The 15,000-nt window shown below is 43.6% G+C and overlaps 1 protein-coding gene across 2 annotated transcripts in view; it reads left to right on the plus strand.

The window, feature by feature from the left end:
- plxna1a (plexin A1a) overlaps positions 1 to 15,000 on the plus strand; it is a 331,250-nt gene that overhangs the window by 289,213 nt on the left and 27,037 nt on the right. Inside the window, exons 21-24 of one of the 2 annotated variants that reach the window (XM_080763399.1) lie at positions 1,861 to 2,009; positions 7,557 to 7,654; positions 9,301 to 9,459; positions 12,080 to 12,146. In XM_080763399.1, the coding sequence (XP_080619525.1) occupies positions 1,861 to 2,009; positions 7,557 to 7,654; positions 9,301 to 9,459; positions 12,080 to 12,146 (473 nt within the window). The remainder of the gene's footprint in view (positions 1 to 1,860; positions 2,010 to 7,556; positions 7,655 to 9,300; positions 9,460 to 12,079; positions 12,147 to 15,000) is intronic. The other variant, XM_080763400.1, reaches the window with a different exon arrangement.

The following is a 15,000-nucleotide window of genomic DNA, read 5'->3' on the forward strand; positions in this document are numbered from 1 at the left end:
CACACACACTCCTCCTCCTCCCCCTTCTCTCCCGCAAGGCAAGCGTGACAGTTCTTCTCATTCTCCCCCGATCGAGACTACATGAAAAATAACGGAAGAGTAACGGAATAACGCACCATGTAGTAACGGTAACAAGTTACTGATTTTAAAAAAATAACGCGTTACAGCAACCGTTACTGCCGAACGTAACGGCGTTACTGTAACGCGTTATTTACGTTACGTTACGTCCCAACACTGGTCGCCAGAGATTCTATCACAGCCCAAGGTCACAGGTCTGAAACCTCCTCCACTCACAGTAAATAGAGACTCTATCACAGCCCAAGGTCACAGGTCTGAAACCTCCTCTACTCACAGTAAATAGAGACTCTATCACAGCCCAAGGTCACAGGTCTGAAACCTCCTCTACTCACAGTAAATAGAGACTCTATCACAGCCCAAGGCCACAGGTCTGAAACCTCCTCCAGAGACTCTATCACAGCCCAAGGCCACAGGTCTGAAACCTCCTCCAGAGACTCTATCACAGCCCAAGGTCACAGGTCTGAAACCTCCTCTACTCACAGTAAATAGAGACTCTATCACAGCCCAAGGTCACAGGTCTGAAACCTCCTCCACTCACAGTAAATATCCTGTGTGTTCATTTATCTGCATGAAACGGATCGTTACGGTCCAATGGTTATATGATTGGCTGAGCCATTGATTGTAAAATGCTCTATAAACACACACCTGTGACTACAGTATATCAGCATTCCTGCACCAAGCAAATTGTATAAAAATGTCCAATGTTTGTGGGTTATGCAGTTGCTCACTATTGATTCATTTCACCTTTATAACAGCTAGTTTGAGTCCATATATGGTCAGGGGACAAATATAGCCAAATATTTTTGTAGTGAAATTGTTATTCCAACTATTTTAATGAATGTCTACGATTTTGATGCTGCCAATATCCGGAAACAGTTTAATTAAAGCAATAAGCTATGCTAGGCTGTGTTTACAGCATCCATTCCTCTCCTCTCCTCTCCTCTCCTCTCCTCTCCTCTCCTCTCCTCTCCTCTCCTCTCCTCTCCTCTCCTCTCCTCTCCTCTCCTCTCCTCTCCTCTCCTCGTGGAACCAATGTGTCCAATAGCAGCTGGGGGAAATTATGCATGAAAACTCATCCGTCGCTCTCTTAATAATTATCCACTCATGCAATTAATTGACTTTCCTTTCTGGGAACTTTGTTTTCTGTCTGATCCTCCCCCCTCTCTCTCTCTGTCTCTCACTGCCCCCCCCCCCCCTCTCTTCCCTCACTACACCCCCCCTCTCTTGTTCTCCTACTTCTCCATTGCGTATTATAGTCTCTCTTTTGACAAGTATTGACTTAATTCACGGTGAGCTCAGATACCACAGGGAAAGTCTGTCTGTCTGTCTGTCTGTCTGTCTGTCCGTCCGCCTGGGTTGTCAGTCAAAAGTTGTCACAAGTTCTTGCCACATTCAAGTAGACTTCTGGAGTACAGAAATACAGTTAAATCTGGTGTTTTGTTTAATTTATGCAATGGAGCATGTCCCTTAACGGCGTTCAGTGAGATTTCTTGCTATGTTTTGATAGGACAGAGTAGTGCAGGTACCAGAATCAAATCATTTTTTGTGACATTTGCCTTCATGAAGAAGGCTCTGTCTCTGTTATGTTTTTTTCAGTGTCTTACCCTGGGTCTGTCTTTGCTCAACAGATATCCTCTGTGGCATTCTCTCACGGTCTCGCAGCTTGTCTTTCTTTATCTTTGTGAACACTGATGCTGTGCTTTTTTTTTCTTTCTTTTTTTTCATGTGTCATACAGTGAAATCTGAAAAGATATGCTTATTTTGTCTGTCTGTCTGTCTCAGCATTTGCCGAGCTGCAGACGGACATCCATGAGCTGACCCAGGAGCTGGACGGAGCGGGCATCCCCTTCCTGGACTACCGTACGTACGCCATGAGAGTGCTGTTCCCCGGCATCGAGGACCACCCCGTCCTGAAGGAAATGGAGGTACGGGTCAGTACACCGCATCACCACTTCTGACTAACACTAGATAGATATAACAATATGGAGTGGCCATTTAACTCTAATGGTCTCTATGCGCACACACGCCATTTTGGAAAGAACTTGCAGGGCTCCTTCCCTACTTCCTCCACAGGTGTTACCACTAATGAAGGCTCTGTTCCATTCTGGTCAAACAGAGTCAGGGTGCTGCTATTGTGCATGTTGGCTCTCTGGGAACACTCTGCTACCCCAGTGGGTCTCAAAGTGTCCTTGAGGGTTCCAAATGGCCCTGCACGGGTGTGTAACTCTGAGAGTGTATACAAATGGAATGGTACAAATTGAATGGTTCCATTTGTACACTCTCAGAGAGGGTCCTTGAAATTAAAATGTTTGAGAACCACTGAAAACTAAATGGAGCAGAACTTGAATTAATATCATCAGTATCACCTCACCTGTGAAGGAAGTCGGTAAGCGGTTATTCTGTGAGGAGTTATTCTGTGTGCATAGAGCTCATTGAACTCTCAGAGTTGAGTTACAGGTGCTATAGACAACATTCAGCCACTAGATGCTGCATTGGACAACACATTAAGCTACTTTTATTACTCCTAGTAATGTCTATACGAGGCAGCACTCATGCAGTCTGCCACTAAGCATTTGTTTGGTGGGAAAAGAAAATAACTGGATAGTAACACTGGATAATGGCCGCCATAAACTGACAGATAAAAAAAAAAAGAAAAAAAAAGACAATAACAAATTTGGATATATGACATATGAAGCTATACTTTAAAAAAATGTATATAAAATATATATTTATTTGTCTATGTAATAATGTTATCAATATCACCTTTAAACACTCCATTTTACTATGTAAGAACTAACCCTAACAATAGCATGTAACAGAAACAGATTTGTCTACTAAATCGCTAACTAATACTGTAGAAGGAGAACCACTTAAACCCCATATGGTCCCTCAGGTCTCCATACTAGTGTGTTTTCTGTTTTCTGTTGTTATACCCACAATACCAACTAGAATTTCATAATTCCAGAGAATAATATTTTACTCAAACAGATTCCAGTATCTACATTCTACAGTGTCAGTCACTCCACACATCCACTAAGCCAAGTCGGCTGAAATTGATTCCCACACAATTCCAATCACCAAGTTGTAATCTATAATCTGCAGTATGTTGTGTAATAATGCATTATATGCAATCCCTGAAACCCCTGAAACCTACCATCCATACAGCTTACTGTCACTGTCTATCTGTGCCCCCCCCCCCCCCCCCCCCCCCCACAGAAAGGAGAGTTTCATCCTTCGCTAAAAATGAAATGCGTGAATTCACACGTAGGCGACAGAAATGATCTCTTAGGTCTGTAGCCTAGGACTAATATGTTATTATAACACATATATCTTTAATCACTAGTGCCAAGTTCTAAATAATAGAGCTATGAATTATGTCAGAATTAATGTGGGAAACATTCGTATAAGAGTTTAAAGATGAGAGTATATGTTGTTAAATTTACACATATGCTTCCTGCTTGACCAGAAAGCGTGGAAGTGGCTTTATTTATTAGCAGAGAGAAATGTTAATACAGGAGAAAATGGGCAAGGTTTCCACCTGATCCAAGCCTGATCCAAGCCCCATTGACTTCCTTTATAAAAATTCAAGTTGGATATTATGTAAAAAAAAAAGAACATACACATGTATACATGAAACATGCTGATTGATCCAGCGGTTTGCGAGATTATACCTCCAGGCAAACACACAAGGACCGGCACAGAGACCGACCCTCGTATCGATGGCTATCCTCCTGTGGAGACGCACTGTAAAACGTCAGAAGCCCCGGAGGGCTTATGAAAGAACCTCCCCTCAGATGAAATTACAGAATCATAGACACTGTGAAAGTGAATAAAGGAGGATTCAGAGTGATCCCTGCGGGGAAATTACTTCTCTGCATTAACTGGGCATAACAGAATCACTGGACAATCCCCCATGGATGCTCACATTAGAATTACAATCGGGTGTAAAAGAGCGGGTGGAATTCTACTTTTGCGCTTGCTCTCAAATGTAGCAGTTACAGAAAGCGCCAGAATGCTGTAGGGAAGAAGGAATAGAGGGGGATAGAGGGGAGAGGATTACAACATATAGCACAGGTCAATAACAGGAAGGCACATTCACATCGAATTACAAAGCCCAATATAGCCAATATACATCAGGTGCATGATTAACACAGGAATGCAATGGATAGGTGCCATTACGGAAGGCTTGTGCAAGTGGAAACCATATCCTGCATATGAAAATAGCAGCAGGTGTAACATTTCCGTTTCATGTGCATGCGGTTCAAGTGACATGGATAAAAAATATATGAAGAAAACAAATCTCCCAGTTTCATTATACTTGGCATTACAACATGGCGCTTGTTCAGCAGTCTGTTATAGTGTAAGTGACATGATCGCGCGTAACACTCACAGGGTAAACTCTAAATTCACACTACACTAGAGAAGTTAAGATGGCGACAGAGATAACTTGTACCGATGTGCGTGAGCTTTGGATAAAATCTGTAGGAGTGGTAAAAAACATTTTGAAAATTTGAAAAATGGACAGACGACATACTGACGGGAGTGAAAACATAGTCCGTCGCCTCTGGCCTTGATAACGAACACCAAGGACTGAGTGCTGTACTTCACCCTGCTATAGTACAGTATATCCACTCTCGTCTCACAGGTGTCAATTATTTTATGCCTCTTGGACTAACATATTGATTATGCCTAATATATCGATGTATAGGTGCCACACAGGCAGAAATACCCATGAAAATGTGTGAATTCTTTAAGAGGCATAGTACATATTCAGTGGCGTTCTGTTTAGTATAAAGTGCATTTACACTAAACCTTACGATAAATTTCCATTTATGCATTTGAAAAACTGAGCATGGGGCCTTATTTTGCATGTCATACTGAAGGCCACTGCTGTTTAATTTTGAGTGGCCAAACATCATTGGCCAGGTCTTAAGTTAAGTCATACGACCTGGTACTTCAGACGTGCAAAATAGGGCCCTCAGAGTTAAAGCTGCAATTCAAATGATTATTCATTTGAATGAACTAAAGATACTTTGATCCATTCTGTATGGTAGAGTATGTTAATACAATGTAGGCTAACTAAGTACATTCTGCAGTGGTTGGAGGTGTCCACGGAAGAGTAGGTCTCCCTACTGGTTGGTAAGTAGTATACTGCCTGCAGCACACTATCACCTGGCCGTTTTGCCTTGGAGGAGTGGTAGAAATGTGGTCCCCACTCCCCACGCGGGTAACCCAGGTTTGAACATGAAATGTACAGATTTCAACTTTAATCAGTCAGTCTGTCAGTCTGTCAGTCAGCCATTCTGTTTTTCACAGCGTCATTAAAGTACGTGTTGAGCTGGCTGCAGATGCATTGTCATGCACGCAAGCGGGAGTCCTTAAAGTGCATGGAGAGAGGCAGCCGGGGGTAAGGGCGGATTGCGTATTTTATGGTTATGTCTGGGCCTTCCTGTCTATTTCCCTCAGGGTGGCTGCGGCCTAATCCAATGGCCTGTGTAAACTGCTGCTCCTGGCTTTATTGCTCTGTGTAACCGCTCTCCCCTAAGCCAGCCAGCCAGACAGACACACTGTCCAATCTCACACACACACACACACACACACACACACACTTACAAATGCACGCGCAGTCGCGCACACGCACGTCACACTTTCTGTCTTGTCTCTCCGCCATACTCTTCGCCACACATGTAAGAATGTGTATGAATATACACTATGCGCGCATGTACACAGGCATATTCATGTTCATGTGCAAAGTAAATGCACGTCACAAAGACATAATCTCTAGCTCTCTCTTTCTTTCAACGCACGCACGAAGGTACGCACGCACGCACGCACAGAGTTCCTCACCAATCTGCTTCTACCCCAGAGGCGAGGGAATCTCATTTAGTGGTACAGACTACAGAGAGAGACCCAGACACTTTATTATAGCATGTAGGAGGAGAGAAGGATTGCATGTTAGAAATGGACTGTAGAGAGAGAGAGATGAGAGAGAGAGAGAGAGAGAGAGAGAGAGAGAGAGAGAGAGAGAGAGAGAGAGGTGGGCGGGATTAAAAGGAAAAACAATTGGTGTTTAACAAAGACAAAGCTGGAGAATAGATAAGGAATGAGCAGACAGAAATGAGAGAGAGAGAGAGACAGAGAGAGGTCTTAAGGGGATATGGTGTGTTGTTGATGGGTAGTGACAGGTGCCAGCCACCAGAACAACATGCACGCTGGAAAGCGTGCACGCACAAACTTGTTGTGTTTCAATGCTTTTTTCCCCCTCTGTTTCTTTTCAACGCAACCCCCTCTCTCTCTCTGTCTCTCTCTCTGTCTGTCTCTCTCTCTCTCTCTCTCTCTCTCTGTCTCTCTCTCTCTCTCTCTCTCTCCTCTCTCTCTCTCTCTCTCTCTCTCTCTCTCTCTCTCCCTCCCTGCACACACTGCTTCTCCCAGGGACCAGGGTAATCACTAGACATTTTAGGATGCATCCTGTTGATGGAAGTCCTCTTCACAGTGACATTGGTTCTGGGGGAACGTTGTGGGGTTCATGTTCTTGGCGAAGGACGCAGTCACCATGTTCCCTGTAGCGCTCGCTGTGTGGCAGCCGGGCAGGGGAGAGCTAGCACTAGCCATGTGGCCCATAGTTACTGCCTATCTACTGTCGGCTTGATGTACAGTACAAGTACAGTGCACCCCCTGCCTGGACATGATGCTCAGTATGTCAAAGGGTCTGCTTTCTGTTAGTACACACTAATACACAGTGTCAATTTAACCCTGCCGTCTGATCACAATATAGACAAATCCGTTAAAAAGGAAAGGAGACGTTGCACAAACTCGTAGTCCCGATGCCAAAAAACATTTCGACAAACAGGTTGTCTTCTTCAGGGTCAATATAGACAGATCCACCAAAGGGGAGCCCTGGGCGCAGCCAGTACTGAGGTGTAGTCAGCGTTGATTAGCTATACACCTGGCCAACAGGGCCATGGAATCGGATGCAATGCCATGTTGGCTAGGTGTAGCTAATGAGTGCTGATTACATCTCAGTAATGGCTGCGCCCAGGGCACCCCTCTGTGGATTTGTCTATACAGTAGTGTTTTGTCTTTGAGACCACTATAAAGCGAGTCGGGGTAGATTGAGTCAAGATGGAGCCGAGGGGGTTGTCAAGAGAGTCAAGACCAAGACCAGACAAATTTAGATCGAGATCGACTGTGGCCAAATATATAATATATATATATATATATATACCGGTGTTCGGCGGTGTATATATATATATTTTATGATAGATATATTTTTAACCATGTAGCACTCTGGGATTCCTTGTGAATGAAAAGTGCAATATAAATAAAATTCATTATTATTATTATTATTATTATTATTATTATTATTATATATAAGAAAATGCACACACACAGTACAATAAATACTCATTCATATCTGATTAGCCCATGTTGTTGGGGTCTCTCTCGTGATTGGCTGTGTGTTTGCCCCGCCCCCTCAGGTCCAGGCCAACGTGGAGAAGGCTCTGACGCTGTTCGGCCAGCTGCTCACCAAGAAGCACTTCCTGTTGACCTTCATACGAACCCTGGAGGCCCAGAGGTCAGCGTGTTTCTGTCGTTTTAGATTCCAAAATGTGATAATGGTAACCGCCAGGGACCCCCTCAGGGGGACCAGGGACCCCCTCAGGGGGACCAGGGACCCCCTCAGGGGGACCAGGGGGTGCCCAGCTAAACGATTGATAGTTAGGGACCAAATGGACCCTTTATGTGGGCTGTAACTCAAGAGCTCAACTGTAGAGCGATTAAGAAATCGTATATCAAATGGGGGTCTTTGGCCTAATTTGTCCTCGAAATAAATACAAAAGAAAATAAAGGAAATATTGTGCTTCCTAACAGTGTACAGAACAATATAGACTTTTGGAATTTAAAATAATGTTTTGAGATGTGGGCAGGTTCAAGAGGTTCACACTTCACAGTGCAGAATGTGTCCAAAAATGCCAAATGTATCCCTGAGCAAGAGGACCTACTGTATGTACAGTACTGTAGCCTATGTAAATGTATTTATAAATGCATCTTTCTGAAAACAAACTGCAGTAGATTAAGTAGACCTAAAACCTCCACGTAGGATCTATACCACAGCTTTAATTTGGTTTTAGGCAGCACATGTTATGTTGCTGCTGTGATGATGAGTGTTATTGATTTGAAGTGTACTGACAAATCTTGCCGCATATATCCAATCTCTTCCCTCTTGTCATGAATGGTTTAGTGCAACAAATTAATTTAGCAAAAGTTAGTTAAGTGTAGGAATATAGGCTTGCCTTCACAATGTCATCTGCAAGGCCAGCTGTCATCTGTGAGAGCATGTCTTTCAAGGATGATGTCCTTGTTTATCGGAAGGGTTGGTAATAAAGGATCCCACAGCAACAGTTATCACCTTGTAAGACGTCCAATGCTGCTGTTAAGTGTTAAGTGGCTTCATAATGGTGCAGTATACTCCTCCAGGGAATTGCTACACCTTCTCCTTGAGGCACTTCATTCCCAGTTATATATACTTTGACTGAGACTAACTTCAAATCATGATAGTTCCAGGGGTTGAATTAAGCTCCCTTCTTTAATCATTTGGACAATAGCTGATGTGACCTAACCCAGCGAGGTTCAACCTGTGGGCCGTGAGGATATTGCATGTGGGCCCCTAAATTATTCCCGAAACATTACGATTTTTATGATAATATAAGCTAAGGATATCTTGCATTGCAATGCGTGGTTAGCTTGTAGATCTGTTATCCGTAAGTTTAAAGTATAGGCTTCGTCAGTGCCTTACTCCATATCCCTCAAATTCTTTTGCCTTTATTTTGTAAAACAGTTTTGCAAGCTCCCACCGTGTAGATCAGCAAGTTGAACAATTTTTAAATGTTTTTCAAAATAGTAAAAAAAAAAAAAGCAAATAAGTTTAGGGATAAGGAGTAAGACACTGGCGAAAATATGGCCCAAAAGTGTCAAGCATTAATACAGCGTCATTTGGATGAATAACAATCATATCATTACCGTTTTGGTCGTTACTGGGGAAAGTAATCATATCACAGAAATGCATTACTTAGTATCCTTTTACTGCCCAACACTGTCGATAAATCGCATGTTGAAAAATGCATTGGCTGCATTTGAATGAGATTTGACCCTGTTTTAAGTCATTAATTCCTTCCCATTTCATATGGCGTTCTTCCTCTAACTGCTCCTGTGCACCGGCAGGTCCTTCTCCATGCGGGACAGGGGGAACGTGGCTTCTCTCATCATGACAGCCCTGCAGGGAGAGCTGGAATACGCCACCGGGGTCCTCAAACAACTGCTGTCTGACCTCATCGACAAGAACCTGGAGAGCAAGAACCACCCCAAACTGCTGCTCAGGAGGTAATGGGCCCGCAGTAAAACACTCATTACCATTCGCCATGTAGGCATTTAGCAGATGCTCTGATCGTCGCTGTTGGACATGGGAAACCTCCTATGGTAAAAAAAAAAACCCTTTTACTTTGGAATAAAGAACCTGTGCTCTAGTGCAGTGGTTCCCAAAGTGGGGTCCGGGGACCCCCAGGGGTACCTGAGGGAGTTCCAGGGGGGACCCATCTATTTTGTTCATGTTCATAAAGTGCTAAAGTGTTTAAAGCAGTGGTTCCCAAACTTACATTTAGACGTCTACATTTAGATGTCTACATTTAGACGTCTGTATACATTTAGACCAGTGGTTCCCAAAGTGGGGTCCGGGGACCCCCAGGGGTACCTGAGGGAGTTCCAGGGGGGACCCATCTATTTTGTTCATGTTCATAAAGTGCTAAAGTGTTTAAAGCAGTGGTTCCCAAACTTACATTTAGACGTCTACATTTAGACGTCTACATTTAGACGTCTGTATACATTTAGACCAGTGGTTCCCAAAGTGGGGTCCGGGGACCCCCAGGGGTACCTGAGGGAGTTCCAGGGGGGACCCATCTATTTTGTTCATGTTCATAAAGTGCTAAAGTGTTTAAAGCAGTGGTTCCCAAACTTACATTTAGACGTCTACATTTAGACGTCTACATTTAGACGTCTGTATACATTTAGACCAGTGGTTCCCAAAGTGGGGTCCGGGGACCCCCAGGGGTACCTGAGGGAGTTCCAGGGGGGACCCATCTATTTTGTTCATGTTCATAAAGTGCTAAAGTGTTTAAAGCAGTGGTTCCCAAACTTACATTTAGACGTCTACATTTAGACGTCTACATTTAGACGTCTGTATATATTTAGACCAGTGGTTCCCAAAGTGGGGTCCGGGGACCCCCAGGGGTACCTGAGGGAGTTCCAGGGGGGACCCATCTATTTTGTTCATGTTCATAAAGTGCTAAAGTGTTTAAAGCAGTGGTTCCCAAACTTACATTTAGACGTCTACATTTAGACGTCTACATTTAGACGTCTGTATACATTTAGACCAGTGGTTCCCAAAGTGGGGTCCGGGGACCCCCAGGGGTACCTGAGGGAGTTCCAGGGGGGACCCATCTATTTTGTTCATGTTCATAAAGTGCTAAAGTGTTTAAAGCAGTGGTTCCCAAACTTACATTTAGACGTCTACATTTAAACGTATACATTTAGACGTCTACATTTAGACGTCTGTATACATAGTGGATCCAAAGTAGTAGTTATTTTTGCATTTTTTGCCATTGGTTTAGTTATTTATAAAACCCACAGACACTTAACAACTTGCACTTTAAAAATCTTTGAAAATACACGCTGGCAAGGCGTCGTTTACAAGGTTTCTGCCTAACAGCGATGATAATTATGTGAACAATAGTATTACATTTAGCCATACAACGCACATGCACACACACCCACACACACACACACACACACACACACACACACAGACGCGCTCGCACACAGAGAGAAAACAGCCAGGTATGCTGTATATGCATGCAGACATAATTGACAGATGTTTTGACAGATAGACAGGTAAGCAGCACAGCTGACATGCAGCCTATAACCAATATGCATGCTCTGACTATGTAATAGAGTGAATGAATGCATAATGTAGCGTCAGACACAATACAGCATCTCGTTGCTGTCGGGTGGAAACCACGTATATACAAAACAGTTGTAATTTTCAGATCTTTTAAATTTAGATATGTCTTTAGTTCTTGTAAAGGTCATGTAATACATGACATTCGATATTATACAGTATAAAGCCCAAAGACGGACATAACCACTTTCAGTTTGATTTTTTTTGAGTGGTGCAACCACTCCTACAACCAGCAATGTCCGTGTACCTGTTTGTTTGTGTACCTGAATGAGCACGAGTATGTGACTTATTTATACCAGTAGGGGGCGCCAGAAACAGAGAGAGGGGTAGTGCTGTGTCTCTAATGAGAGAGTGAGAGAGAGAGAGAGAGAGAGAGAGGGGGGGGAGGGGGTAGGGGGAATTGCACCACTCAGTTCACACGTGTGTGATTTTTTTTAAAATTTATACCAGATTTACAAGCTCACAACGTGTCACATTTGTGACATTTGATTGTAGATCGGCTACATTGCAACTTGTGCAGTGTGACAGTGTAGTGTGATGAAGTAGGGCATGAATTATTCTGGAGATGTGAGGTTGCATGCCTGACAGCCACGATCTGTAGCATGGCTGTCAAAACGGTGACGTCCAGCTTATCATTTTTGCTTCACCACGTTCAAACTGCTCTCCGTATAATTTGGGCATGTCATGTAAGTCTGTCTGTCTGTGAGGTTTATAAATATTTAACAAGACTATTAACAAGAGCTTGTGACTAAATAATAACTACATTGGATCCATTGGAGCACAGGTTTGGCTCCATGTACATGCAGTACAAGATTGTCCGCCCAACAGAGATGATTATGAGACATTAGCGCTGACTTGAGAACATTGTTATGCTTTCAATTCTTGACAGTCCTTCACAAGACATTTGCACAGCCATATCAGGAAGCGGAAAAGCTGTTTATTGGAATCTTTTGAATTCACGTGTTCATCTTGTACTCATTTTCCTGTTAGAACGGAGTCGGTTGCAGAGAAGATGCTCACCAACTGGTTCACATTCCTGCTTTACAAGTTCCTCAAGGTAAGGCCACGAAAGTCTTGACCTTTTTCGTTGCATTTGCCCTACATGACTTTGAATTTGATCCATTGACTTTTCTGATGATACCACACTCATACAGAATCGATGTTCCAACATATCAGGCTCTCCTGTACTTTTCCTGCATAATCTTGAGCAAGACACTGAACCCCCAGCCGCTCCTGATGAGCAGCGTGGTGTCTTGCATGGCTGCCCCCACCATCCGTGTGTGAATGTGTACAATTTAAGCCTGGTTTATACTTTGCTTCGTATGGCGTCAGCAGATCTAAAACACATTGTGATGCGATGTGAGCTGATGGAGCGGCATTATTGTTTTTGGTGCGAGACACTAGTATAAATCAGGCGTTAGATCAAACTTACAGTACACTACAATATTTATACAGCTGAGTGTCCGCTTCACCGACACATAACATTCTTCCTCATTCTGATGAATTGTTGATGTTTTCTTAGCCTATTCCCCTCTACACGGGTGCTAATTATTTATTCTTTCATTCTAGTTTTCAGTTGTAGACTACATTTTAACCACTTTCTGTATACATTTATTTTTAATTACGTTTTAATAATAACGTTATAATTATTTGAAACTCACTTAAGCCTGGTAAAAACAAATGCAGTGAGCTAGCTGGCAATTATATATGAATTCTCAACTCCGAGAGTATAAAAACATTGCCACTGTGCAGCAGTGTCACTATGCCTTTTTTGTCTTACTGCCACAGTGCCAGTACTAAAGACCTTCTCCTCTGAGGATGCAGATAAAGATATGAGATTTAAAGTCTCTTTAATGTGTCAGCTTTAGTTCATTTATGAACAACTTGGCAAACAAAATACGCCCTCCAAATATAGTCAGGAGATTATGAGAGAGAAATGGCACCGGCTCATAACAGTACAGTGTGAAGTTATTTCCCTTGGGGTTCTTGAAACATTTATCCTGTCGTTCGTTAGTCCGTACACTCGCTGTGTCCGTTCTTCAAGCTCCGCTCGTCTCGTTTTCCTGCCTTGTTTCCATTTCACGTCTCCTTGGCGCTGATCACCCCCCTCCCCGCTCCGCCCTGGTGCGTAATTCATAGCCGATAAAATAGCAGATCGCCAAACTCACAACCCGCCTCTTTCATGCCAAATTGTGAGCTTGGCGATCGGCTATTCTCCCAGCATACGCTGTGATATAAATTCAGGCTTGACTTTTTCTTTTCTTTTCTTTATTCGGATGTCGTTATTTCTCCTCTCCTGCCTCGAGGTTGTTAGCCTCGCCTGAGGGTGTGTGTGTTTGTGTGCGTGCATGCGTGCCGACAGCCTTGTGCGCTCTTCTCCCCGCTCTCCCTGTCTCTCTCTTTGCCCCTCAACATCACCTTGCCTCCTCCATTGCTAGGAGGAACCGTGCTATTACAGAGGGATGCCATTAATAAAGCCGCTATGAGCACTGAAGGAGGTGGGAGGAGGTGGCTGTTGTTGTTGTTCTTGGTTGTTGTTGTTGGAGGGGGGTTGGGGGGTTCTGTCTCGTTAGCAGCTGTCCGCCTAATTAGCCCAGATGCTAACGACACGCTTAGCAGCATATGGCCACGACGACGGAGGAGAGGGGTGACTGATAGAGAGGAGGACGAGGAGTGAGAAGAGAAGACGGGGGTCTGAGGTGAGGTGGAGAACGGATGACAGCGGGGGTCGAGGATGGAGGGATGATTCATCCGCAGGAGGAGAGGAGGATGGAGAGAGAGAAAGCTCCCAGATCCTTAACCTCACTAAACGCACGCCTTGCAGCTACAATCTGGGTCATTATCGTAACGAATAGAACATCTGTATGGGAGAGAATGTTAATACGATATGAGTAGCCCACAACCCACATCTGCAGTGGTTGGAGGTGGTCCCCCTACTCTTCCATTGAGACATTTTAGACTGGTTGACAAAGTTATCTGAAGAACTGGAGTGGATACTCGACGCGCCACCAACTTTTTGTTGTAGTTTGGACTACTTTGGATGTCAGCTTTAACTGCAGCCATGTCTAACCTGACAATAACAGATCTACAATCTCACAGTTCACATGGCCAATCAGATGGTGTTTATAGACTATGATTACGCCTGGCCAATCAGATGACGTGTAGCCAGGCCGGGTTGATCTGAGAGCTCTCACTATCCATGACCTTAATAAAACCTCACTAGATGTTAAACAGTCCTCCGAGCAGATGGAGCGAGTCCTCTGGCGTTAACAGGGATGTATGAACAGAGTTATGAAGACAGGGTGTTTTTAACAGGGATGTATGAACAGAGTTAGGAAGACAGGGTGTTTTTAACAGGGATGTATGAACAGAGTTAGGAAGACAGGGTGTTTTTAACAGGGATGTATGAACAGAGTTAGGAAGACAGGGTGTTTTTAACAGAGATTTACATTATGAACAGAGTTAGGAAGACAGGGTGTTTTTAACAGGGATGTATGAACAGAGTTAGGAAGACAGGGTGTTTTTGCCATTGGAACATATCAATATGAATAAAAATTGTGTTTGCCTTTTAGGCTTTGTAACACAGGGCAGATAGGACAAATAACTAACTTGCTAACTATCCTGATATTCCTGCATACAAGACAAAGTAATTCCCCTTGGAGATCAAAGTATTTTGGATCTAAGAAAGGTATTTATTTGCGGATGGCAAACATTCAGTGTGAAATCTCCGGTGCGGAACCTTTGACATGCAAACAAGCTAGCATTGTGGAATGCATCCGCATTAGTGCAACCATGGCCCAAGGACAGGCTCAGCCTATCACAATGCAGCAGACCGCAGCGTGCTGGGGAAGGGTTAGACCCTCACTCGCTCCGCCAAGTTTTGTACCGTCTGTCTGAATAAAAATGATGTT

Source organism: Protomyctophum bolini, assembly GCF_963924005.1.
Source record: "Protomyctophum bolini genome assembly, chromosome: 5".
Classification (NCBI taxonomy): domain Eukaryota; kingdom Metazoa; phylum Chordata; class Actinopteri; order Myctophiformes; family Myctophidae; genus Protomyctophum; species Protomyctophum bolini.